We start from the raw sequence: 26416 nt of genomic DNA on the forward strand, positions 1-26416 counted from the left end.
TAGGAGATAATAGACTCGGAAGTACAAGGAGGCCAGGAACGTAGCTACCAGGTTGTAAAAACAACGATCTGGCGGTGAGTGGAGGGCAAACCAGGGTATGTCACCGCAAGTTATTGGGAGTGTGGATCTTGTGCAGGTAGGATGGACTGGATCACTGGAGATGCACACAAACACAGACAAACAGAAATACAGAAACAGAAAGACAGGTAGAGCTTGTGGAGGGCGTAATACAGGTAGAAAGAAAGAAGGGTTAGTGCAGTGGTCACCAACCTTTTTAGGCCAAAGATCACCGACCTTTGCCTTGGTGACCCGAAGATCTACCTATTGAGGCGTTGAGAGACAGAACAGACTCCAGACTGAACTTACAACTTAACTTTATATTTGGCCTTATTGTAATTGAATGAAATCAAACACTTTGTGAACAATATGAACAAGAAAAAACACTTTTGCAATGAGCAGGCTGGATATGAACGGTTTTATTTATAAACTGAAGTTACAACACAACACTGACAAATTTCTCATGTGACAAGTCAGTGTGATGGCTGTGACTGAACACTGTCTGTGAGTGCCTTGTAGTTTGGCTCATAAGCAGAGACAGCCAGTCTGAGGCAGTCTGTGAGGTGTCTGTCAGTAAGCCGGCTCCTGTACTTGGATTTGGTGATTTTCATCTGTGAAAATGCCATTTCACAGAGGTAGGTCGATCCAAAGTAGGCACTCACTTTTAGTGCACATGCACTGAGGAGAGGAAACTTCTCTCGGCTGACAAGTCCCCAAAAGTCACTGTCCCTTGACCTGGCTTTCAGCTCAATGTCATTTTGCAAATCAAGCATCTCCATGTCCACTCCACTTGGCAAAGCAAATGCTTTCTCGAATTGGTCTGCAACCTCCTCTGTATTAATAGGCAGGAATGGGTTTGAAAGAAATGCAGCAATATCCTTCATGATTTCTAACTCACCAAAACGTCGACTGAACTCCGCTGCCAGTTTGTCCAGGTGCACACAGTACTGCTCAGGGTGAAAGTCAGAAGAGTCTTTGATGGACTGTGACATTTTTTCCAGGTTTGTAAAGTGTGTCAGCGTCCCTTTCCTCAGATTCGTGGTCCAGACACAGAGTTTGGCCTTGAACGCATTCACTGCGCTGATCATGTGGAGGAGGTGCCGGTCTTTTCCCTGGAGTTCGTGGTTGAGCGAGTTCAGTTTTCCGGTTAGGTCCGTCAGAAACCCCTGGTCCAGTAGCCACGCATCCGTTGAAAGTTCCTCGTGCTCCTCGTTCCTTTTCGACAGAAACGTCTTAATCTCAGGCAGCAAGTCAACAAATCGCTGCAGCACTTTTCCGCGACTCAACCACCTGACATCAGCATGCAGAAGCAGGTCTCCATACGCCGAATTGAGCTCATCCAATAACGCCTTGAATAAGCGATGCTGAAGCGCTTTTGCTCGAATCGAGTTTACCACTTTGACCACCAGTGACATGACATGAGAAAAGTCCACAACTTTCCCAGCCAAGGCTTGCTGATGAATCACACAGTGATACTTCATGAAGTCGGGGAAATCCGGATCATTACGGCACAGTGCTATAAAACCAGCGTGCACACCGCACATTGCCGGTGCCCCATCGGTAGTGATTGCCACCAGTTTCTGAATGGGGATGTTCTTTTCACGGACATAGCTTTTAAAAACGTTTTTATCCTCGTAAATATCCTCACCTCTCGTTCTCTCTTTTAATTGGAGAAGAGTGAGGAAGTCCTCCTTTGTTGTAAAGTCCTGGAAAGCCATTCTGACAAATACAACAAGCTGAGCCGTGTCCATTACATCCAGCGATTCATCAAACTGCAGTGAAAAATATTCACAGAGTGACAAGTCCTCCAACACCTGTTGACCAACGTTATCCGACAGTAACTCGATCCTTCGTGTCACTGTTGTAGGACCAAGAGGCACAGCACGGAATGCAGCTTTTATGTCCTCTTTGTTTTTGAAGGTGCTGCAAACAGTCTCTGCGGTGACGGTCAATAGTTCCTTAAACAAATCCCCATCTGTAAAAGGTCTCTTGTGTTTAGCCAAAATGTGGCTAATACGAAATGACGCCTCAGTTGCAGCCTTACTTTGAGACGTAGGTTGTGAGAATAGCGACTGTTGAGCCTTCAACTCCACTTTCAGCTCCTGAACTTTTTTGGCGCGGATTGCGCTCTTTGGTGGATAGCAGTCTTTGAATTTCGGATGGTTAGTGTTGTGGTGCCGCTCCAAATTCCCTCGCTTAGACAGTGCCTGTGGCTGGTGGCACAACATACACACACTCTTGTCTTTTACCAAGGTAAAGATGAATTCCTCCTCCCATTCATGATGGAAACTGTAGTTTTTCGCCCTCTTTCGTGGTGCCTCTGCCATGCTTGCTAACACTATGTGGACAACACGGCCGGGTAAATAAACAAACCAACGGCAACCACGCCCACAGGTATCCTGGGATAGCAGGTCTCTCAAAGGTCGTCTTCGGGAAAAAACGCCCATTTATTCTGTCGGTGAATTGCTTTGCAACACGCACAGGCCAATATGCAAATCCAGGTACAAGAGAACGCGCGTTCAGTTTAAGAATCCTCCGCGTTCATGAATTAGTCGGAGATCAGTATTTCTGAAATTATTTTGGAGATCGACAGGGAAAGTCTCCGAGATCGACACGTCGATCGCGATCGACAGGTTGGCGACCTCTGGGTTAGTGTGTAAATAAAATATGAGCCAAAATATGTATTGTACAAAGGGTTCATTAACTACCACTAAGTCTTACTGCCTGAAATAAGGGGAATAGAAACATGCAAATATATTGAAATGCCTTTTTTGGGTAGCAGATGTTATGGGATATCAGTGGTAGGCTACATGATCTGATGTAGAGCATGTTGTTGATAAAACAAGTACATAGACCTGAAGCAAGAAAAGTAAAATGTATTGATTTCCAGTCAAAAAATTGTTCTAGAAAAGCATTTATTAGTCTCACAATACCCAAATTCAAATGCATAACAGATATTCGGTTGATGCCTAGGTGTTGACATCGTCGTCATCATCTGAGCTGGTGTCAGAGCTTAAACATTCCTGGCCCTCTTCCAGGAGTTCTTCCAGGTCCAGGTCAGGTTCTGTAAGATCCAGGTGAAGGTGTTGGAGATATGTCTGTCTCACTACAGCCTGGTGAGACTTCATCTCTGTGAGTTTCCTCTGGCGCAAACTTTGGAGTCCCTTCCTCCCTTTTGGTGACAGGTTCCAACAGTCACCTAAATAAATAAATAAGCTTATTTAAACATTTGCACCCTCAACGGAAAACACCAGAGTAACCTAATTGAAACTGCTACTAAATTGCAACAATGTAAAATGAGTTAATGTGTACATGCACACTTTTTTGTTACCAGAGATTGACTGCTCCAAAACCTCGAGACGTCTCTTCAGGTATTCCCAGTGCTGCTTCATCTCTTTGACGAGGACCACTTCTTCCTCCTCCAGCCTCCGGATACCCATGACCTTCTCAAAGACCTTCTTTTTTGTGAGAATGTCAGTATCTGAAGCAAAAAGTTGTTTAACAAAAATAAGTACAAAAGACAATTATGTGGTTACGAACACAAAATAATAGGAATACATTAATACAATGATAACATTTTGTAAAACTATTTTATCTCATAAGTATTAAGTGTTATTTCCTAATTGCCTTTGCCTCTAAAGTATCGAAAGTAGCTATTACTACCCACAAACCTTTTTCGCCAATTTCTATTCATTTTATCTAAAAGCAGTTAGGAAATAACTTACTGCTCAGGTGGAGTCAGGTGACTGAGCGGTTAGGGAATCGGCTAGTAATCGGAAGGTTGCCAGTTTGATTTCCCGCCGTGCCAAAGGACGTTGTGTCCTTGGGCAAGGCACTTCACCCTACTTGCCTCGGGGGAATGTCCCTGTACTTACTGTAAGTCGCTCTGGATAAGAGCGTCTGCTAAATGACTAAATGTTATATAAATGCACTCAGGAAAATCACAATAAACAAACAAAAAAAATGTTACACAGTGTTTAACGGTCAGCACAGTTCATCGCAAAAACATCATGAAATATATTACAATTTGAAGGAAACTTTAATTCAAGTAACCATAAGGAGCATGAGCGAAAAGTGCTGGACAACATAAAAAGCACTACTTTAATTTGTTCACTTTTATGACAGTTATAGGCTACATACCAGATGTTGGAACGTGCCAGGGGAATATGTATTCCGGCTGGAAGATTAACTCCACTGCCTCCACTCTTTCGGATGGCTGGACAAGTGTATTATGTTCCAGGACCAGAGCAGCCAGCTTCCCTTTCTCTTCTCTTATTTTGTCTCTCATCCTGTGGCGACCCTTGTTTGTGTCTGAAAAACATTAACATAGACGTGTGTCCTAGATTGACATTATGGCCATGGCTGGTTTCTTGAGGCAATCTTTTTCTCTAACAAACCATTCTGCCTGTACAGCCGATGAGTCCTCTGCCTGATACTGGCAGACATTTCCTCCATCTTCTTCTGCAACTCCACTGCTACCGCAAGCATTTCGGGAGTGCATGGAGGGCAGACAAACAGCTGCTCCTGGCAAATCTTGTCAACCTCATATCTGCAGATGGCCCATTCCATGACACTTTGGTGGAAAGTGTCTCCAGATATTTTACCACTCTGTTTCAATAAAAAATATATATCAGTGAATAGTCTGATACTATGTAGGTTATTTCTTATCTCATTTGTCCAAACATATACAATGTGTATAGTTTACCAGGCAGTGATGAATATATCCACTATTAGTGCCACACACGGTACTCACTCTTCCAAAGCGGCTGTTTTTTTTGTCTAGCATTGTGGTAAATGCCAGACGGGACAGTCCAGGTGCTGACATTTTTAACTCAAGGTATGACTGGAAAACGTCAACATGAAACAAGGCTATTGAAGTTGACCGTCCCTGGTCAGTACCCACTTGGCACAACGTCTTCCAGCGCAGGTGTCCAGTGAGAGGCACAACATTGACAATGTGCTTCAGGGAGGACAAGATCATAGCGACCCAAAGTGGTAATAATGTCACAGGACATAATTTAATGGCAATATATATGTGTTTGTTGATATTCACTGCTACCTGCAAGAGTAGGCGTGTTCACATGTGAGATTAATAAAATGATTGTTATCCTTAAATGAAAATGTGTAAAACTCACCATTCATGGTCACTAAAACAATGGACCTCCCCACACTAACAGTCATGGGGAGCTGGCAGGTTTGGCAGGCTGATACCTCTAAAGGTAGAAGTTGAGCTACAAAGATATTTAAAAGACACAGCATGGGGATTGGGTATTAGTAATCTTGCGTCTAATGTCCTAATAGTCATTGCATAAGTGCCTCAAGCCATATCCAACATTTTACAGTATTGACGTTAGATTACATTAATTGACATTTAGGAGGTTTCATGACCAAACACCTTACCTTGGTGGGTTAGGGAATATTGCCCGTCAGCATCCTGGCTGACAAATGAGGTGGGAGGCACAGGGTGGAGGTAGCCTGAGATCAGGGATCTCTGGTTGTGCAGAACATGTCTGGTGTGTTGCTCTTTGTCACAGGCCATGCACAGATACTGCTGAGGTAAGCACTCACTACACCTCATCACAGCCACTCCTTGCATACACCACTGGCAGGTGGTGGGCAACACTGCCTCATCTGACAGCATGCTGTTGATGAGATGCGGGCGGGACACTTTCCACCTCTCTGCAGAACAGGCATTTCGAATTCCCCAATCTTCTGCCTCTGTGTGTTTCTCACACTCAGGGGCTGCTGGCTGACCATCGAGTAACATTTCTTTGACCGCTTGAAGAAGGAAATCTGTAGATGAAAGAAATTGGTAGAACAGAACATTAACTGGAGAGGTATTTTTGAGTTTGGCATTACCTGTTCAAACTAAAAAAAAACATTTGTTACTCACAAAGAACTGATTGATGATGATCCCTGTCCTCAACAAGGTCCTGTGTGTCACTGACAGTGTCCTTGCTTTTCTTCGTTCCAGCCCTGGGTGCTGAGAGAACAATTATTCAGAAGAAATGCATCCTATAATGCTGCATTACTCCAAAACCTTTAAATATTCAATTTACCAGTTGAAGATCGACATTTGGTTGTTTGTGGGACTAATACTCCCCGCACATCTCTCTTTCTCCAACTAATCCTGAACCTGTTTTTTGGGGTCCTTTTTTTGTTCTTAGCCTACAAAAAGATATATGTAATTAACTGGAATAATGACCAAGTTAAGGTACTAGTGTACCGTTCACACAGTTTTAGTTTCATCATCATTATTACCGGTTCAGGATTAAGGTCCTTGGCATAAGCTTGACCTTGTTTCAGAAGCTCCCTAAGATGAGCATCCTCAGCATTTTCCTTTGAAGCCATACTATGGAAAAGTAAATTACAGGCCAGCATATTACAATCTTAACTGATATCTTAGATAGTTGTAATATTTGTGTCAAAAAATAATTTCCAAAAATGTAGGTCACTACACATATCAGGGGACTTCTATTGTATATGTATTACATATTGGTAGCATAAAGGACGGTCATATTATGGTACCTACTATTGTTTAAACTTACTTGACAGCAGAACTTTGGTTCTTAAAAGAACCGTTGGGGCGGGCCAGAAATGGCGGGCACAGAGAAGGACAAAAGGACAAGGCAGACAGACAATAAATATACAGTACAGGAAGACAGACAGACAGATGGACAACAGGCAATGAGACGAGAGGCAGACAAGTAGACAAATAGACTATGGAGGTCAATGTTAGAGAGAGATGACAGAGGAATCTGAGGAGACAGGTGTGTGTGTGTTGGGGGGGGGGGGGGGGGCAAAGACAGGTGAGGATATTGGGAAGGAGCAAAACGTACAATTAAAGAAGGGGAAGGTGCACACACACAGGGGAAGGACAGGGGAGACATAAATAGATATTATTAGTACTTTAAATGAAATAACTGAATGCCTTCATGAATACTCTGACTGACCACGCTAGCGTACCGCTAATTAGCCTTTTTACTAACGTTGCATGGCTAACAAGCATTTATTACCATGCACTTTCACAAAATTAAGCTAGAACTCCACTTTGGAGCATCCCCATGGTTACCTTGAGTTTACTTGCTTAACTATTACATAAAATTACAAATTTTCGGCCTGAAAGGCTGCATTTACAATAAATAAAAAATAATCTGAACATCTTTTAGCTGGTTACTTACGGCCAACTTCTAAAACAATGGACGTCACTTGTCAGCGCCGTAACCAAGGATGTCACATTTTGATTGACAGGCGATTGATGAAGGTCAAGGCATAATTCCATACTGAAAATACTGACGATCCGTCCCGTTAAAATGCCATAAACGGGTGCTCGCAAAACACTTCAGAATTGATCTTTAAAGCAGAGAGCAATATGTAAATAGTGTACAGTAATATATATTTCATATTTGTATAATTTCTATTGTGGATATGAAGCCAGAATTTGAATTTGAATTTACTATAAGCTACACACATTTTAGGTGACATTTCGGGTGAAGCGCCACCTTGTGGTTCGGTTTTTCGTAACATAGTATACGAAATCGAGGGACACAAAAAGACGTACACTATGTTACGAATAGACTGTGAGGTCAGGTTGACTCATTAAGGACAGTCCGTTCTATACTTTCTCCAAGTTTCATGTCTCCCATTAGACCACTCTAGCGCCACCAACGGGTCAAAGTTGGACTTGTGTTTACACACGCAACTTTTGAACCGTATGAACAATTTTCACAAATGAGGTACTATTGGATTCCCTGGACTAGGCCGAGTTCAATGCACCCCATGGCGTCAATTTCCGGTTATATAGATTTTCCGCTATTTCCTTTGAAAGCCTACTCCTCCTACAATCTTTTACCAATCTTCACCAGAATTTGCACACATCATCATCAGAGCAACCCTCACTCAGGCATTACTTTTATATTTGATTTTCAAAACCGTTTGTCCGGTACAGCCAATCAAAATCGGCAACAAAGCAACCAAAAAGAAATTGAATCTCAGCAAATCTTTGAGATGTCAACACCAAACTTGGTATGATGACTCGGAACCCTCTTCTGAGGATGTCCACACAATTTGGTGTCATGTGATCACTGAGCATGGCCGCAGGAAGCAAAAATTAGTTTTAAAACAATAACTATAGATTTTTTTGCCTTTATTAAGTGATTCCTTTGTCTCATGATATCTTGGGACATCCCGTGTGTGACTCATAATTTCTGATAATAGCCGAATTGATGCGGCCGCCATTTTGAATTCATTGAAAAACGTTTTTTCTCTACTCCTCCTACACATGTTGTCCAATCTTCACCAAATTTGGCAGAGATTATCTTCAGACCAAGCCTCACGACAGCTATCACATGGTTTTTTGATTTTCAAAACCGTTTGCCCGATACAGGCAATCAAAATGCCAGTAAGCCAGCAAACAGGAAGTTGTGTCGTATTTCAGCAAATCTTTGATGGATTCACACCAAACTTGCTGCGTGTACTTGGTACCCTCTTCTGAGAATGTCTAAAATGTTTTCTGGGTCATTTGACTGCTTGGCCACCTCATTGCTGCTTGCAGCTATATTTGGATTTGGTCAGATTTGGTATCCCATTGGTAAGTCTGCAGCATGGATTTTTCTATACAGTTACAATTTGTCAAGAATATACATTTTTCAATGGTTCGCAATGTTTGGAGGAATCCGCCATTACTGCTTGCAGTTTTATTTATTATTATAACTTTCTTCTCCTTGCGAGACAATAAGTCAACATGCTATTGGTAACTAATTTTCTAATTTGGCACAGTGATACTACATCCGAGTGGGTACCCCCATACCAAATATGGGACATCTTCGACTGTAGGGGGCACCACAGGCCACACCCTAAAGTCCGATTTTCAAAGTGATGGCATTTCCACCTTATTGCTCCAATTCTTCTGAAACTTGGTGTACATGCCTCATTTCTCATGGGGAACAAAAAAGCCTCAAGGACCCGTAAGGTCCGCCATGATGGATTTTCCTGTACAGTGAAAACTTGGAAAATCTTCAAATTTCATCTACTCTTATAAAAAAGGTTAAATTGACTTGAAATGTTGTACAGATGTGTAAAATTGATGTTTGTATATAGGGTGACATGGAATACGAAATTCAATACAAAATGGCTGAAAGGAGTGTATTTATGTAAATGTCCACATGGCCTCATTATCCTTGTGTCAATAAATCAAATATAATTTTGACTGATGGTTTTTCAAACCTAATTGGGTTCAAGAAGACATCACTCTGACGTACTGTAAACAATTTCACCTTGGTATGTCAAAATATGATTGAATTAGAGCTGTTTAAATTTTGGCCGAATTAAACAATCTGTGCTACAGGAGAGTAGTAATTTCAAAAGTCAATGGCCGGGTTTCCCAGATTCGTTAAGAAGCTCTTAACGCTAAGTGCGTCTTAAGAACCTTCTAAGGGCGCTCTTGAACGCTCTTAGAACATTCTTAAGAAGATCTTAGCGTTAAGAGCTTCTTAACAAATCTATGTCTTATATATGTCTTTAGCAAAACAAGGCCAAATTGATATTGCATTGGCTAAAATGTTTGCCACCGATTTCCAGCCATTTTCGATGGTGGAGAACAGAGGTTTTAGAAATGAGTCTCAATCCACGCAATAGTACGCAATTCCAAGCAGTAAGGTCATTTCAAATTCACTTATTTCAGAACTGTATGAGAGCACAAGGGCTTCAGTGCAGGATAGAGTCAAAAAAACTACTGCAGTTTGCCTTACCACTGACTGCTGGACATCTAGGATAACAACTAATTATATGGCGGTTACATGTCACTTCATTGAAGATTTTTCAATGTCTAGCTGTCTTCTAGACTGCTTTGAGTTCAGCGACAGACACACCTCAGAGAACTTGGCAGAGGAACTGTTGCGAGTGGCAAAAGAATGGCAAGTAGATGGAAAAGTGGAATGCTGTGTTAGTGACAATGCAGCTAACATAACCAAAGCTGTGAACATTTTTTAAGTGGACCCATCATCCATGTCTTGCCCACACAATCAACCTGATTGTAAGAAATGCTCTGAAGGTGCTGAAGCCAACTGTGGACAAAGTGAAAGCAGCTGTGGAATATTTCCACAGGAGCACAGTAGCTGCTTAAAAAATAAAGTCTACACAACGCCAGATGGGAATACCTGAGCTAAGGCCTACACAAGACTGCATTACAAGGTGGTATTCAACATTTCATATGCTGAAAAGCGAGTTTCCCGGTCCCATCCAACGTCTATAAAGCCAAACAATGGATTTTGGTGTTTCAAAACCCATTGACACTGTATGACTATGTTTAGCTTGTGTTCTGCTCCTCTCTCTTACCAACCGTCTCTGGAGGAGGGGATCCCTCTCTGAATTGCTCCTCCCAAGGTTTCTTCCATTTTTTCTCCCGGTGGGAGTTTTTCTGGGAGTTTTTCCTTGTCTTCCTTGAGGGTTTAGGTTGGTTGAGGGGCAGTTCTATGGGCGCATGTGAAGCCCTCTGTGACATGCTTGCGTGTAAAAAGGGCTATACAAATAAATTTGATTTGATTTGATTTGATTTGAAAAGGTTTCTTGAATCGAAGAATGCCATCATGTCTACCCTTGCCATTGTCAATGCACCTGTTGACCCTCTGAGCCAAGAGGAATGGGAGGTAGTGGAGGAGGTGACCAGAGTCTTGAAACCCTTTGAGCAGGTTACTGTGAAGATCAGTGGAGAGAGGTACAGTGAGCAGTTATTTCAAAATGTTATCCTGTATTTTATATTATATTGTATATATATATATATATATATATATAATCTGTTCTCTCTTTTTAGCTATGTGACAGCCTCAAAAATGATACTCCTATGTAAGGGTCTGCAGCGAATCACAGCCAACCGCCAGAGAGAAGCATATGTAACCACAAGACAAGTGACAGAGTTGATGGCAGGGGCGGTTCTACACGGGGGCCTACAGGGGCCAAGGCCCCTGTAAAAAGTTCACTGGCCCCCCCTGTGGCCCCCCTGAGCTGACTGAAAAAATAAATAAATAAATCTTCTTCTAGTAGTCATCATGAAATGAGGAAGGGACATTGCAGCCTTTTTTTCCCCAGTAAATACAAAAGTTAGAGAAACATATCAAGGTATTGAGAGAGCTGAAAAGCTAGAAGAGGGAGAGCCAGAGCCGTTTGTAGGATTTTAATGTAAAGCTAAATTAAAGTATTTAATGTTTAAATATCATTTGTTTGTTTTTAACGTGCCCCCCTGATTAAACACTGGCCCCCCCTTGGCCCCCCCAGTTAAATTTGTCTAGAACTGCCACTGGTTGATGGACATCCTGTGTTCATCTATGGACAGAAAGTTCCATAGAATGGAATATAATCACGTGCTATAAGAAACCGCTGCACTTGACCCCAGGTTTAAGAAGTTAGCCTTCAGTGATGCCAGAGCGATTGATGAGGCCCTTCAAAGAATCACCTCAGCAGCAGGGAGGAACAGCCCCAGCAGTCAGCTGGCTCAGACACCAGAACAACAGGAAGCGGAGCGATAAGAAGGAGCAGAAGCACCACCAGTAGTGCCACAAACGTCTGCTGTTTGGATTCTGTTTGATGAGAGAGCAACTGGGGATGTAGCACAAAGGAATCCCTCAGCAGATGCCATAATGGAGGTCCGATCCTACTTGGAGCAGCCCCTCCTCCAAAGATCTGCAGATCCTCTGAGCTGGTGGAAGAACAAGGCCTCTATCTACCCACGGCTTACTGAAGTCACGACAGGGAGACTTCATAGTGGCCACATCCGTTCCCTCTGAGAGGATCTTCTCAAAAACAGGACAAATAATTACTGAGAGAAGAAACCGTATCAGCCCCTTGAAAGTGAGGCAGCGTGCATTTCTGAATGCAAATCTCTCCTAAAATAAAAAATATGGTCATCATTGTGTGTGTGTGCTGGTTATAGCATGGCAATAAAGAAAAGAAAAAAATAGGGACGGGTTTAATACTTTCAGTTATTTATAATATGGGTTCTATTATGTTGTTCAGTTTCAGATTGTATTTGTTTTGAATGTTGTTTCAATACATTAAAAAGTTATATTTTAAATGTTTAATAGTATTCTTTTTCATAACAAAAATCAATGCATTTTTAAAGACATTGGCCGGGTTTCACAGATTCTTAAGAACGTTCTAAGGGCGCTCTAGAATGCTCTCAGAACGTTCTTAAGAAGATCTTACATTTACATTTAGTAATTTAGCAGATGCTCTTATCCAGACTTACAGTAAGTACAGGGACATTCCCCCCGAGGCAACTCGGGTGAAGTGCCTTGCCCAAGGACACAACGTCATCGATGAATCGGGAATCATTCTGGCAACCTTTAGATTACTTGCCCGATTCCCTCACCGTTCAGCCACCTGAACTTAGCGTTAAGAGCTTTTTAACGAATCTGGGAAACCCGGCCATTGTGGTTAAGGTAGAGTATGATTTCATTTAGGGAGTCAGTAGGGAGTCAGGTGGCTGAGCGGTTAGGGAAGCGGGCTAGTAATCAGAAGGTTGCCAGCTCGATTCTCGGCCGTGCAAAAATTACGTTGTGTCTTTGGCAAGGCACTTCACCCTACTAGCCTCAGGGAGAATATTCCTGTACTTACTGTAAGTCGCTCTTGATAAGAGCGTTTGCTAAATGTAAATGTAATTTAATTATTGAATTCAAATTGTTTTCACACCTATCATAGTCAAATTCATAATTAAAACATTTACAGTTTTTCACAATTGTTAACACACGTTTCTCAAAACAATAACGTCTTTCTAAAAACTGCACACACAAAACTGAAAACCTCACACGCAAAATGCTAAACCTGACACTCCCTTTGCAAGATGACTCTTTGCCATCAAATCTCTCACCTGTTTACAAAATGGAACTTGTGTTCTCATTTGGTACACACAGCCATATTTTCAAATGACACACACATACCATTCATAACAGTACACACAATAAGCATTTGCTGCACATTACCAAGCATTCACAGCACACAGTAGTGTTTGAAAACACAATTCTCGAAATGGAGCACACCATATGAATTACAATGACTCTGGAGAATGAGCCATTTCAACTTTTGTAAAATGTCTCAGTGTAGGCCAAATTTTTTCATAGTCAAACATAAAACAGCACACATATGCAACAAAAAAAGTTATATTTTTTAAATAGTACAGTACTGTCAACTGCTCAACCCATTGCAGCACACAAAGTGATGTTACCACCACGCTTGGCGGGGACCTCAACAATAGTGCGCTGGCCACTGACATTTCTGCCCCGGCGCCTCCTCTTCACCGGGTTGAATCCAACCTCATCAATGAATGTGTATTCATATAGATCATTAGCTGTGTCATGCTCCTGGATCTGCTGGAACAGACAGCATGATAATGCAAGTTACTGTATAGTATGGACACAGATGGGTCAACACAGTGGGGTAGAGTGAGACACATTACAGGTGCAATACATGCATGTGTCAGTGCTGAATGTATGGGACTTACAAACTCTTGCCGTAAATCCTTGATGTAGTCTGTGTTCCGGTCGAATAGGACCCTGTACACGTGTTTCATCCGCATGGCATTCCTGCAGAGAACACGGTACAGTGTAGAGAGGCTGATGGTCTGGATCTTTCTGAATGTGGCATGGTCACCCAGGATCCTGGTTTGTATCTGTCGGAGTGTGATAGTGCTGTTTTCACGAACCATTTTCACAATGTCAGTCTCCTGTTCGGCTGTGAAAGTGCATGTTCTTCCTCCACGTCGTGGTTCTCTTTCGTCCTGCAAAATGCAAATACAGTGAGCACACTGTATTTTATTGATATGCAATATTTCAGTACACAAGGCAAATATAATTCATACCTGTTCTCCATTCTAAAGTTTCTAATGATGGCCGCAACTGTGAAGCGGCTGAGATTTGGTTGGACCAGCCTTCCTCATGCTCAAACCATGGTTGAGCACATGGGCTACCACGGTGGCCCGAATCTCATTAGAGATCCCCGTTCTCCTTCTTCTTTATCCTCCACCTCCTTCTTTTTCTCCTCTTCCTCCTTCTCCTCCTCCTTGTCATCCTCTTCCTTGTCCTTTTCCTTGTCCTCTTCCTTATCCTCTTCCTTGTCCTCCTCTCACTCTTAAGGCTGATATATGCTTCTGCGTTTATCAAAAAATGGACACATGGGAACGCCCTCATCTCCGTGAATCGCCCTCTACGAGCTCTCCGTCGTAATTTCGGAGAGCTACGGAGAGCTATGGAGAGCTACGGAGAGCTACGGAGACCCCCTTGGCTGTGATTGGTCAGTATTAAGAACCGCTTGCGTCAGGGGCGGGGTTGCCGTGAAAAACATAAACGCAGTCTATCCGTCCGTATACGTGCGTATCCGTGCTCCCGCCCATCCGTAAACGGAGACGCAGAAGCATATTTCGGCCTTTACCCCTCTCCTTCTCTGGTTGTTGATATGTTCTAAAAGTCATCCATTGTTCACCAAACAAAACAGAGGCTCAAGGCCCTTTTTATGCTGCAGTCCTGATCGCAAATTGCTCACCAGACCTGAGTGTTTCGAGATTTGAAAATAGTTGTGTGTTGTAGATTGATGTTTTGAGACTTTACTTGAGAAGTGTGTGCAACAACTGAACATTGTGTGTCGTGTTTTGACAACAAGGTGATGTGTAATTGACATCAGTGTGTAAACAAGGAAGGTTAGAGTCTAATGCAGATAAGGGAGTGTAAAGTAGTGATAAATTGGGTTGAGAAATTAGTACATGACGTTAAGGTTGTGAAAATTGTGCCAAAGTTTTGCTCTTTGTGTGTTAACAATTGTGAAAAACTGTATTTTTTTAAGAGCCGTTCGAGAGCCAAAAGAGCCGGCTCTTTTCAGTGAGCTGAGCCATATGAGCCGACTTACGAAAAAGAGCCGGAATGCCCATCTCTAACGTTAAGGAAGAGTGCCCGGCAGAACTAGCATTATCCTTGTGCCGTTGCGTAGCGCAGGCATGCCGCTCTAAAGGCCTTTTCCCCTACTACTCACGTCTATATCAATGCAGAGCTTACAGAAGGCAAGATATTGATCTTTGCTGCAATTATGGCAAAGTGGAGTTCTGAACTCCACGTAGGTTTGAAGCAGTGGCGGCTGGTGAAAATTATTCTGGGTGGGGCTGTGAAATATTCAGTTAATTCGGTAACTATCCTAATACAATTTAACAAAAACTGCATGATACGAGTTCTCTGTGAAATAGTAATTATGTAATTAATGCACAAAGCTATAGGCAAATGTGCACATTTGTGGACTATAAATATCATTACACTCAGCTCAGTTCAGAAATATTGAAAATCAAGGACATCTGGGCACTTGAGCCACTCTCCCTGGTATTATTAGGAAACACAACACAATTATTACTGTAAAACTAAATATTAAGGATTTATAAATGACTTTAACACGATCAATTATCTTTGATAGAACGTTCCTGTTCTTATCCACTTCTTCGTTGTTTCTCCTCACCTCAATCCGGTGACCTTCGTCCAATAGCAATTGTCTCTGCCTAGCATGGCTAGCTTGATTGTATTCTCCATGTGTGCGTTTGTGCACTTGTTTTGTTTTCTCAGATAAATGTTTAATGTCCTTAACTCCTGTAACAGTCCATGCTGTATCTGTTCCGAATGTTATAAAAAGCAAGCACGGGAAGCAAAATAAGGCATTGACATGACTGCATCCATCTAGCCAGGCCTTTCTGTTGTAGTTTACCAATCGTGGGAGAAACCTCTGTGTATGATTTACCTCTACCCTTTTCGCTCGCCTGTTGTGTAATTTTGATGTCAGGTTGGGCCAAACTCTTTTATTTTTATTTTCTCCACTAAAGTTCTCCTCTCAAAAGGTTTTTGGAGAGGATATCTGACAGAATTTGAGAAATGAGAACGTCTGAAGTCCGGTCCGGAGTCATTCATTTTTAATAACGTTAAGTAGGCCCTACATTTGCAAAATCACTTCTATACTCTAACTCTGCTTGGGGCACTAATTCCAGCGCCCTTTAGGCATAATTTTTGAGGACTCTGATTGGCTAAATATGTGTTTCTTGTTAGCAACGGTCAGCAATTCACCTATCGCCAGCAGGTTGGTATGCGTTTCGATGGGCGCTTTTTCTAGCGCACCAGATGTCCAGCATGAAATAAATGTATCCCAAAACTGAATTTTTGTATATATATACACAACACTTTATTGTGTATTTTTAACACAGTCGTGCTTAAAAGGAGTAGTTATTGTTTAGAAAATATATATGAAATGAAAAACAAAAATCTAAAACACTTTTAACCAGGGAGGGCGGCGCCCTAGCGCCCTCTTGACCAGCCGCCACTGGTTTGAAGGAGGTCTTTCTTTTTAGCATCTGAAAGCCTAAGCGAGTGGTAGCCTAAATTGCGACGGTGGGCAGGAAGGGTCTAAAAGGAGGACAAAAGGGCGAAAAGGAGGACACGCAACAGCGGTTCGCACAAAGGGCTGGAAAACCGGACTGTCCGGACGAAATCCGGACGTCTGGTCACCCTACTTGCAAATCATTTTGCAAATACGATTAACGTCATGTAATCATCTTGTATAAAAGAGCACCATTAGGCCTACTTTATAAAATAATACCACAGCGGCACAACCGGAAATTAAGGAGCAATTTTATGGAGAAAGCGGAAAAAGTTGTGCAGGGAGCCCATTGCCCTGAGCAGGCGAGCTTAACGAGTGGTTCCCATAGAGTTAATATAACTAGAGTAAGCTACTTTTGTCTTCCAAGATGGTGTCCCCATTCATTTCTATGAAAAGTGGTCAGTGGCGCAGTGAGGCAAGCGAGATTGCGAGACTGGACGCGGCCATCTTTCCACTTCCGTGTCTTCCTGTCTAACTTTAAACAGTGGCTCTTTTTTTCCCTAGCTCCGAGAGCTCATGTAAATCGGCTATCGGCCAACGTGAACTTTTGTGCTCGTGCCCTGTTAGTATCCGCCAGCACATTTGCTGACAACTTTCATTGACTAAGCAAATGAATGGGTTGCTAGTTTACCCATTTCGGATTGGTTTCAAACTTAGCAAAAATCGGGAAAAATTATTCTATGAAAAAGCTAGTAGTATGAGCCAGGTTCGAGAATCAAACAAAAATTATTGGGGGAGATAGTTTTGTAAATGTTGAATGGAGTTAATAGAATAAAAACGACCGGAAGAGTCGGAAACCGAACCGTACATGCAATACCACCTACATCCACCGGGGCCGTTGCTTCAAGCCGAGGGGCGAGGGGTGGGGGCTTGGTGGTTCCTTTAATTACGAAAATCCCTCCCTGTTTTGCCACGTCACGAAGAACAACAACAATGGTGGATGTAGATTCAGCCATGCCTTTACTAGCAGGTTCATTGATAGTTGCAGGATTGGTGACAGGATATTATTTTATTAGATCGAATGGAATATGGTTACTACTCTTGGTTAGTGTGACAGTGGTACTCATATTCTGGCTGATACAAACGTTACGGAAGGGCAATGGACTCTCGGAACGGCGCGTATGTGTTTTGGTATTGGGAGATATTGGACGCAGCCCTCGCATGCAATATCATGCTATTTCACTTAGTAAACACGGCTACAGTGTTACTTTTGTTGGATTCCTTGGTAAAACCATAATCTATATTTAATGCACTTGATTACAGTAAATTGTAATATAAATATTTACTAGCAGACGGTCTTGGTTTCACAATAAGATCCATCCATCCATTTCAGGCACCAAGCCACACCAGGACATTCTTAGAGATGACAACATTCAAATTATCGCCATTGACGAAGTGAAAGGTCTCCAAGGTATTTTCAATAAACACTAGAGCTACTATAGGTACATTGGGCTGTGCTTGTCAGTTTAATATTTATCTCTCTGGTCGTGTTTCCGTCTTTGGTCAGTCGGTCCAAGGATCCTGACATATGCTACCAAAGTGATTAGGCAGTCTCTGCAACTGCTGTTTGTTCTTATGAAGATGGATGTCCAGTCTTATGTTCTTATGCAGGTATGGATAAACACAAATATGTATCTGTATGAATATGTTTGTGTGTGTGTGTTAGAGAAAGAGAGAACATGCCTCTGACATTCAAGCATTGTTTTTCATTCCCTAATTTCCATGTGTGGAATCAGAACCCCCCCGGCCTACCCAGCATAGCGGTGACCAGTCTAGTGTGCAGTCTGCGAAGCACAAAGTTCATCATCGACTGGCACAACTATGGCTACACCATCATGGCCCTCACCCATGGCCAGGAGCACCCAATTGTCAGGGTGGCAAAGTGGTCAGTCAAATCAAATGTACCATGTCATAGCGAGACACAACTAATATTTCCTTTGTTTGATTTGAACCTCTGCTGCTCTCTTGACCTCAGGTATGAGCGGTTCTTTGGACGCTTCGCCTGTTACAACCTGTGTGTTACCAATGCTATGAAGAAGGACCTGGAGAAGAATTGGGGCATCAAGTAATGTCTCATTAAGTGCCCTCTATCTGTAGTAGAATCTGGAACTTTCAGTTGATAAGTAGCCCCATTGCATGTCAGTGCAATGGGGCTAAAACAAAAATAATAAAATGGGGGTAAAACATTTGGGGGTAAAACAAAAAGAATGCTACAGCACATCACTGCATTGTCATCATCCTCTCTAATATGCAGGGCAACTACGTTGTATGACAAGCCTCCTTTAATATTCAAAGAGACGCCAGTGAAGCTCCAGCATGAGCTGTTTATGAGACTGGCCAAGACGTACCCTCAGTTCCAGTCAGGGTGAGTGGGCTCTCCCATTCAAACTGTAGAAAAAAAGCATTATCTCTGTAGACAAAAAATGGGCCTTGTCACTTTGGCAACAACATGTCCTTAAGGAGGGAAGAAACTTTGTGAAGAAAATTTTTCTGGATTTTAATTAAATTGAACATCACCATTTATAGACTTGCTAGGTCGTTTATACTTTTCTAATGAACCTAACCCTTAATAACAGTTTTGTCTATCTCTTTAGGAACAGTGTGACTGTTCAGTTGAGTTCTGGGTTTATAAGTATTAAACAATCTGCAGATTGGAGAGAGAGTTTAACAAACACCTTGATGTAAAAATTACCAGTTTAGACACACAGCGATACTAGTCTCTCTGAGGCATGAAACTCTGAAGACGGTGTTTATAGTGAATAGAGAAAAACAAAGATGACACATTAGGTGCTCTTTATTATAGGCAGGCGGATACTACATCCTACACCTGTGACAGTCATCAGGACACTATAGGTTAATGTAGGAACATATATGCATGAATGGATAAGAAAATATGAAAGGATGATAAGGCAGCAGCTTATGTACTGATTGTGATGCACATAGGAAATCCCATTTATTCCACAAGGGTTTGGATGTGATGTCACTCACTGGATGTGTGTCTCCTGGAAGGGATGGGAACGTCTGGTGTGAGACGGAGAGAACAGCCTACACAGGTCACAACCCCACAGACGGCACCGTGACCCGGACCCCGGGGCGACCGGTGCTGCTACTTAGCAGTACCAGCTGGACTGGTCAGTACACCCATAGATAGGTAGAACCTACAAAGCCTGTCAAGAGACTGTGGTCTTATGACACGGACACTCAGTAGCCTTTGCTTTTTTCTTCTTTTTTTAACCACCTTTAGTTCTGAACCCACATGCATAATTTGATGGTTGTATTTCCTGTGTCCTTTATTTCTGGAGTGACCAATAGCTCTAAAGTTCTTACATTAGATGCAGTAAAGCTCTGAGGGTGTTTCAGCACTGCAGTACAAGGGATTTCATGTTATTTTAGGAGTAGCAATGTTTGGGGGACAGAACTGCTATCATTTTGGTGTGATACAACTGTTTTCATGACTCATGCATGGGTGATGGTCTGCACTCCGTGTTGGCTTAAGAGCTGTTCAAATATCTGAAATGTCCTATCTGTTTTTACAGAGGATGAAGATTTCTCCATTCTTTTGAAGGCACTTGAGGGTAAGGCACAGATATTTTGCTCTTTATTGTTGTACCTTTAATTTGATTCAATTAAGACCATTTTACCAACTCTCCATTGAGCTTGTACTTCCTGTTCACCTAAACAGTTGAAATATGGACAATGTCTGGATAATGCTGACGTTAAACTTCTATACCTTCTCTCGGCATTAAAGAATATGAAGGATTTATAAAAAGAGGAGAGACTCTGCCAACTTTGGTCTGTGTCATTACAGGTAACTGGATCCTAAATAATCTCACCACTTAGCAAAACAGCACTGCAATTGCTAGCGACCTAGCAGAAGTGTACAGACTGTTACATATATGAATGATATCTAAGTTACATCAGTTAATAAACCTCCTACTGTGAAACTCTAGTATACAACTCAACAGTTCATAGAGAACAAATTCAGTTTTAAACATCATAGTTCCTATAGAACAAATGTTACACAAGTCTTGAGTATATAACCTGACACTTACAGTATTAAATATGGTTCCAATCCTCTGATTCAAGGTAAGGGTCCCCAGAAGGACTACTACAGGAAGCTGATAGACGCTCTGGAGTTTGAACACGTGAAGATCTGCACCCCTTGGCTTGATGCAGAGGACTACCCTGTGTTGCTGGGTACGTATGTTGACCTTTTCCCGGAAAGTTTCTGTATTGAGTGCTATGTAATTTAGTAAATTGTGTTGTTCATCCATTTAAGTGCAGTTATGTGCGTCAATGCCAAGGTTCCCACTCTAATGACATCATGAAATCCCTTTCTTAAAATGATTCTAGAAAATTGGGCCCATGGGACCCATGGGAACCCTGCAGTGTGTATTACCTCCTTCCCATAGTTACGTAGCAGTGATGGGGTCTACCTCTCTCCTCAGGCTCTGCTGACCTAGGTGTGTGTCTCCACAAGTCCTCCAGCGGTCTGGATTTGCCCATGAAAGTAGTGGACATGTTTGGCTGCTGCCTGCCTGTCTGTGCCATCCACTTCAGCTGGTAAGTCGCTAATAGTAAGAGGCACTTGCTCAAACGTAAGCTTCATATTCCCACATTCCCACAACATAGTGTTGAATATTGTGATACCCTATTATCTTATTATTAGTTGGGTGTTCCCTGTGTATGCTTGCAGGCCCTTTGTGTAGTTTCCTGATAGTGAATGGAATTCACTGAATGAATGGAAATTGTCATTACAATTTAATTGTAAGATAATCCATGTGTGTAATTGCAGTGCCAATCTTTTCATCTCCAACCTTTAGTTTACACGAGCTGGTAAAGCATGAAGAGAACGGCCTGATCTTCAAAAACTCCTGGGAACTTGCCCAACAGCTCAAGGTAAGATATTCAAATAAGCTACATTGAATTCTGTCATAGTACCAACTGAGGATAGAACAGTGAACAGTTCTTACAGTTCACTGCTCCTAACCTCACTATAGGCACTAGAAAATCTCCTATAAAGTTCACTAACATAAATCTGTGTCCTTGACCTTTCCTGTAAATCTCATCAATATAATGTTTCCTTGTTTTTTCTTGTAAACCTCAACAACATAAACCTATGTGTCCTTGTTAGTCTCTGTTGTCAGACTTCCCCGGTACCAAGAGCAGGCTGGGCTTTTTCAGGAAGAACTTGCGGGCCAGCGGAGGGACTCGTTGGGATGAAAACTGGGACAAGAACGTCCTCCCCTTGCTCACAGCACCCTGGTAGCACTGTGGACTGTTTGATCAATGGTGGAGTGATTTTAGAAGGACCAAAAGTGGTTGAGCAAGCACATGTCTAGATGTTTTGGTTGTAGGTGTCAGATGGGTTAGAGGTTGGAAATATACAACCCATGACTTCCGAGTGACCATGACAAATGTTCAGGATCACTTAACAAGATGGAACTTTTGTAAACCTGGCATTTTGTTGGTATCAAATACATGTTATAAGATTACTTTTTGTCATGGTATCAGCTTTCAAATGAAACCACACAAGCATGTAGTTTGGGTTTTTGTATTGCTTGCTAACCACTCTCCAACAAATATCTCCTGAAAATGACACATAATAATTACTTTTCACAATGTACACTTTATGTAAATAAAACTTATCATACAGTTTTAAAAGGCAGTAGATTTGTCATGTGTACAGTTTAATCAACTCAATGGTGGAGAGTCGGTTGTATTGAAAAACAGGGGTCACAGGTCCTCTGATGACCTCATGTTGGATTCCAGCAGATTCTACATGGAGAAAAAAAAGGTTTGGCAGCTGGACCAGTGCATAGTGCCTGTAATGCAGTCGGTGATGTTGGTGAGACACACAGATTCCTGAGGACTGTTCCATGAAGCGAGCCAGATTTGTCAGTCTGACTAATTTCCAGTTGATTAGGTTCCAAAAAGCCAGTTCCAAAGCCAGTCCCATTAGTTCAAGCTCAGTTACTATGGCAACTTATGCTGCAAAACTAACCTAGTCCAGAGCAGGCTAACCCTCAGGATGACCTATAAAACATTCTTTAATATCTAAAAAATGATAGCAGCACAAACGAAAATGTTTACGGCACAAACGGAACACAAACAATTGAGACGTTTTGCGTTGGAAGAGGGGCCAACTTCACGCAGGTCCCTTTTTTGCATGGACGGACGGCCGACAGCAGGGATGTTGAGGGCCTCACTTTACGTAAATAAAACTGCCACTGTCACTTTGCATCGCCTTGTGTTTTGCATTTGTCTCCGCTCAAATTCGCCGTCTATGCTCCCCCTAGCGACGGACGTCCCTATGGACGTCCATGACGCTCTGAGGGATTTAGCTGCCTTTCTGATTTCGGGAGCATATGCAATCAAAATGGTGGCAATTTCAAGCCTGTTGTAGTTAATAACCTTCCAGCTATACTGAAATATATTAAATTTGAGCTATATTTAATAATATTTTAACATATTGTCTTTCGGTTACTTAGCTAGCCAGCATTTCATCCATAAAGAAAACGCTTTGAAAGAAGATGATTCAGTGTTATGCCAGCAGTCAGCACAGATAACCTGGTCGTGTCCGCACTCTCGCAGAGTCCACTTTCACAAACCACTCATCAGAGAAATACACAGCATTTCAACTTTACACAGTGTCGAGTGAGATTAGTGGCTCAAGCGCTTAGTGTAGCTCAGTTGCAAAATTACAACTTTGCACAGTTCTCGAGATAATCATCGGACACTCGCTGCCCTAAAACCCCTCTATAAAACCACAGACACACAGAGATTCCTTGCATTATTGTATTGATGCGCTATTGGGGACAGAACTATAATTTGTTTATTATCAATGTAATGTGTATGTTAATCTGATGTTTTTTTTCTAAAACCTATAAATTCAGATAGGTCAGCATAGGGTCAGTTGAAAAAACAAAATAAATGAGAACATATCAGCTTACCAAGTTTATCCATGAAGCACTTGTATGTGTCTGGGTTTCTGATGGTTGAGGAGATGATGACCTCTGGAGGGCTACCAGGGGACATGCACCTCAAGACCTTGGTAAGGAGCTTCACCAGGCAAGAAATGATATCAGGGTCGTAAACCACATCTGTTCCACAGTGTGTAGTAGATATAGAAAGAAACAGAATTGGGTTGTACATTTTTGGATTGTAAATTTAATATACATATAAATTAGTGCTGTCAAACGATTCAAATATTTAATCGCATTAATGTCATAGTTAACTCGCGATTAATCAATTAATCGCACATTTTTATCTATTCTAAATGTCCCTTGATTTCTTTTTGTCCCATTCTTTTTTCAATTTTAAAGCTCTTATCAACATGGAAAAGTGGTTTGGATTGCTTTGTGCAAATATTTTTTTATTGAAAACAACATTGCAATCGCCTGGCTTTGACGAGGGAGTGGAGAATTCGCATGAATCGCATCAGCTGTGTGCTTGGCCATCAAGTGGTATTTCAGACTGGACGTGCTGCGATGATCAGTTTACAACGACAAAACACACAGATCACTTTGGTCTTGTCAATGGAACCATTTGGCAACTTTTTAAAAGTAAACTTTCCATTCAGAATCTTATTGGCATACATTTCGGTGTCTCGCGCTCGACATCCGCTCAAAACGTAACGTTAGCCTACTACCAGAGAATGTCTAATAGTCGTAAACGGGCTCTGCTACTACTCTTTAGCCGGCTCGCAAGCCAAACAAGTGTGTGTGTGGCGTGCCTGTTGTTTTATTTCCGGTCTAGCTAGATCCGGTGTGGTGTTGTAGTCTTTCTAACGTCGGTAATTGTTGCAACAGCATGTGAAAAAAACTACAAAGTTTGCTAGGCCAAAAAGAGCGTTAATCACGCAATAAAAAAATTGACGCCGTTAATTTGGGTTTGCGTTAACGCCGTTAATAACGCGTTAAACTGACAGCACTAATATAAATATATATATATATAACATGAAACTGTACAGTAGGTATGGCCTATCACTAGGCAATTGTAATAATGTACTACTGAATAAACCTGTGATTTCCAGATTAGGCTTCAATCTTTAATTGTATGACGTATGCCATTTTGTTTACAGGATAATACTTTGAGTAAAATTGTCACAAGTTCTCAACCCACATTAAATCCTATTAGTTTGGATTAATTACCTGTAGCAATGACAGTGTTGGCACCTATCTCCCTCAGCTGCTCCGTTGTCACTGCCGCCCAGTCCAATTCTTCCACGGAAACTCTGGGAGGATTTTGCTTAGACAGTCCATTTAGCTGAACATTTTCCTGCAGTTTGTGCAGTACACTGCTGTGACAGTCACTGAACACATATCTGAAGGGCCTACAGGAGCGACACACTGCAATTCCTGTCAACCCCACTCCACTGCCAAGTTCAAGGATAGTCCTAGACAGAGGGAATTAATGGTTAACAAACCAACAAATGTATGGGCCATGAATACACATCTTTCTGCCTCCATGTGAACACATGGAAAATGTTCATTCACACAGAGGCACAAACACCATTACCTGCCCATAAAGATGTGGGGGTTGTCCAGTGCCCACTCTGCCAGGTAGAGGGCAGCCTCCCACGTGACCAGCCCAGTGGTGCCTTCTGAGATCACCGCCACACTCTCTAACAGGCTTAGAGCTTCACCACATGGCTGGTAAGATAAAGATAAGTGAGTCTGTCTGGCTTGTATTCCCATGATGGGGATTAATTTCTTTGAATGACCGGAAGGTTAATTGTACCAGTAAATAGCTTTTGAAGCACTCAGATCTCTCCTCAGCACCAAGGACTTCACCCAAGGCGTCGTAGAGCTCATCCAAACGTTCTGACTCAGTAGCTTCATGCTTTAGAACAGTGGAAGGTGGTTTAGTACGGTATACATCTACAGTAGAGCAATGCAGTTATTCACTAATGGGATTCCTTTCGAAAATGCAGATCAGATCCCATTTTTAAACTGATTACGTAAGCCATATAACTATGTCCAATAATGTACCAATAACACTGAACATGATGTAACACGACTTAAATATACTTGCCGGGTTTGAACATTTTGGATACCTACCCTTTTGATCAGTTCGGTAAGGAATAGTCTTCTGTATTTGACTGATGGTGGGTGTTTGATACACAGCGAATGAAGGCATGTCTATGAGACAGAGATTTATGACAGGTGTCCAGTGTTAGAAGTAGAATTCTTCAGAAATAATGAATAAATAGGCATTTAGGCATAGGCTACCTGCTTTAAAATATCTGAAATCAACTCGGATGATTTGTCCTTCTTAAGTTCGGTTTGAAGGAGCTGTTAATAAAAAAAAATATATATATATATATGACATGTAGACTAAATTGGAAGTGGAATTCCGCAACAGTGATTTCGTGTTACTCACGTTCCAAGGGAAAGTAGGAAAACGGCTCATGGCAAAAAACGACAATTTAAAGGCTTGTAATAGATCTGTCCTGTTCCTTGCAACAACTTTACAGTCATTTTCAAAGTAATCTTTTGAATGGTGCATATCATTCATTTCAAATAAAGTAAGATAAACAGCAATAGTAGGCCAAAAGCGTTTCACGTAAAAAGTGTCAGACCTTTTTGGACGGCTCTTCGTTTTTACTTCCGTTTTACCGATTTAGCGTGCGTAGGTAGGAATAACGTGGTAGGCCGAGGCTGATGGTCAATGTAGTTCCGAAAGAAAAATTCATATCGACAGGTATAAATATAAAAAATCATTAAGTTATAAGCAACCCCATTTATGTAATCTTATGTGTCGATCTCCCACAACTGTCAGCCAAAAATTATTTAACAATTAACCATTCAAAACCTTTGCTTTGAAATAGCCGACATGTGTTCAGTTTTTATTTGATATTATGTTATCATTATCAATATTCGTATAAGTAGCTTAGGCCTAGTCTCCCACATCAGGTGAATATAGCTATAACCTACAAATCCCGGGTAGGCCTATCAATTGGCCCGCT

At 41.8% G+C, this 26416-nt stretch overlaps 3 protein-coding genes across 11 annotated transcripts; 1 reads left to right on the forward strand and 2 right to left on the reverse strand.

The window, feature by feature from the left end:
- Positions 1–2984: 2984 nt before the first annotated feature.
- Positions 2985–6220, reverse strand: LOC124479116. Of its 3 annotated transcripts, XM_047037665.1 has the most exons (9): positions 6117–6220; positions 5951–6040; positions 5458–5850; positions 5193–5288; positions 4763–5017; positions 4455–4665; positions 4198–4368; positions 3389–3538; positions 2985–3256 (listed from the first exon to the last, which is right to left on the reverse strand). In XM_047037665.1, exons 4-9 carry the CDS (start codon positions 5193–5195, stop codon positions 3027–3029), a joined length of 1020 nt encoding a protein of 339 aa, XP_046893621.1. In that variant the 5' UTR covers positions 5196–5288; positions 5458–5850; positions 5951–6040; positions 6117–6220; the 3' UTR covers positions 2985–3026. The 3 variants fall into 3 exon arrangements, with proteins under 3 accessions (XP_046893621.1, XP_046893622.1, XP_046893620.1); XM_047037666.1 differs by having other exon boundaries at positions 4811–5288; XM_047037664.1 differs by having other exon boundaries at positions 4763–5288.
- A 1164-nt stretch (positions 6221–7384) lies between these two features.
- eef2kmt (eukaryotic elongation factor 2 lysine methyltransferase) lies at positions 7385–26073 on the reverse strand. 6 transcript variants are annotated; one of them, XR_006957361.1, is made up of 10 exons: positions 25831–26073; positions 25680–25742; positions 25509–25589; positions 25189–25290; positions 24967–25100; positions 24600–24844; positions 23400–23549; positions 13751–13825; positions 13550–13631; positions 13210–13415 (listed from the first exon to the last, which is right to left on the reverse strand). XR_006957361.1 is itself a non-coding variant. In XM_047037670.1 (8 exons), exons 1-8 carry the CDS (start codon positions 25963–25965, stop codon positions 7400–7402), a joined length of 921 nt encoding a protein of 306 aa, XP_046893626.1. In that variant the 5' UTR covers positions 25966–26073; the 3' UTR covers positions 7385–7399. The 6 variants fall into 6 exon arrangements, 3 of the variants coding, with proteins under 3 accessions (XP_046893626.1, XP_046893623.1, XP_046893624.1); XR_006957359.1 differs by having other exon boundaries at positions 13550–13825; XR_006957360.1 differs by having other exon boundaries at positions 13210–13418; positions 13550–13825.
- alg1 (ALG1 chitobiosyldiphosphodolichol beta-mannosyltransferase) lies at positions 17355–22007 on the forward strand. Of its 2 annotated transcripts, XM_047037662.1 has the most exons (13): positions 17357–17671; positions 17780–17857; positions 17954–18057; positions 18183–18331; positions 18422–18511; positions 18701–18811; positions 19456–19577; positions 19983–20021; positions 20195–20254; positions 20533–20643; positions 20895–21009; positions 21270–21345; positions 21581–22007. In XM_047037662.1, exons 1-13 carry the CDS (start codon positions 17380–17382, stop codon positions 21713–21715), a joined length of 1482 nt encoding a protein of 493 aa, XP_046893618.1. In that variant the 5' UTR covers positions 17357–17379; the 3' UTR covers positions 21716–22007. The 2 variants fall into 2 exon arrangements, with proteins under 2 accessions (XP_046893619.1, XP_046893618.1); XM_047037663.1 differs by lacking the exon at positions 20195–20254 and having other exon boundaries at positions 17355–17671.
- Positions 26074–26416: the final 343 nt, after the last annotated feature.

This window comes from Hypomesus transpacificus, chromosome 17 (genome assembly GCF_021917145.1).
Source record: "Hypomesus transpacificus isolate Combined female chromosome 17, fHypTra1, whole genome shotgun sequence".
In the NCBI taxonomy this organism is placed as follows: Eukaryota; Metazoa; Chordata; class Actinopteri; order Osmeriformes; family Osmeridae; genus Hypomesus; species Hypomesus transpacificus.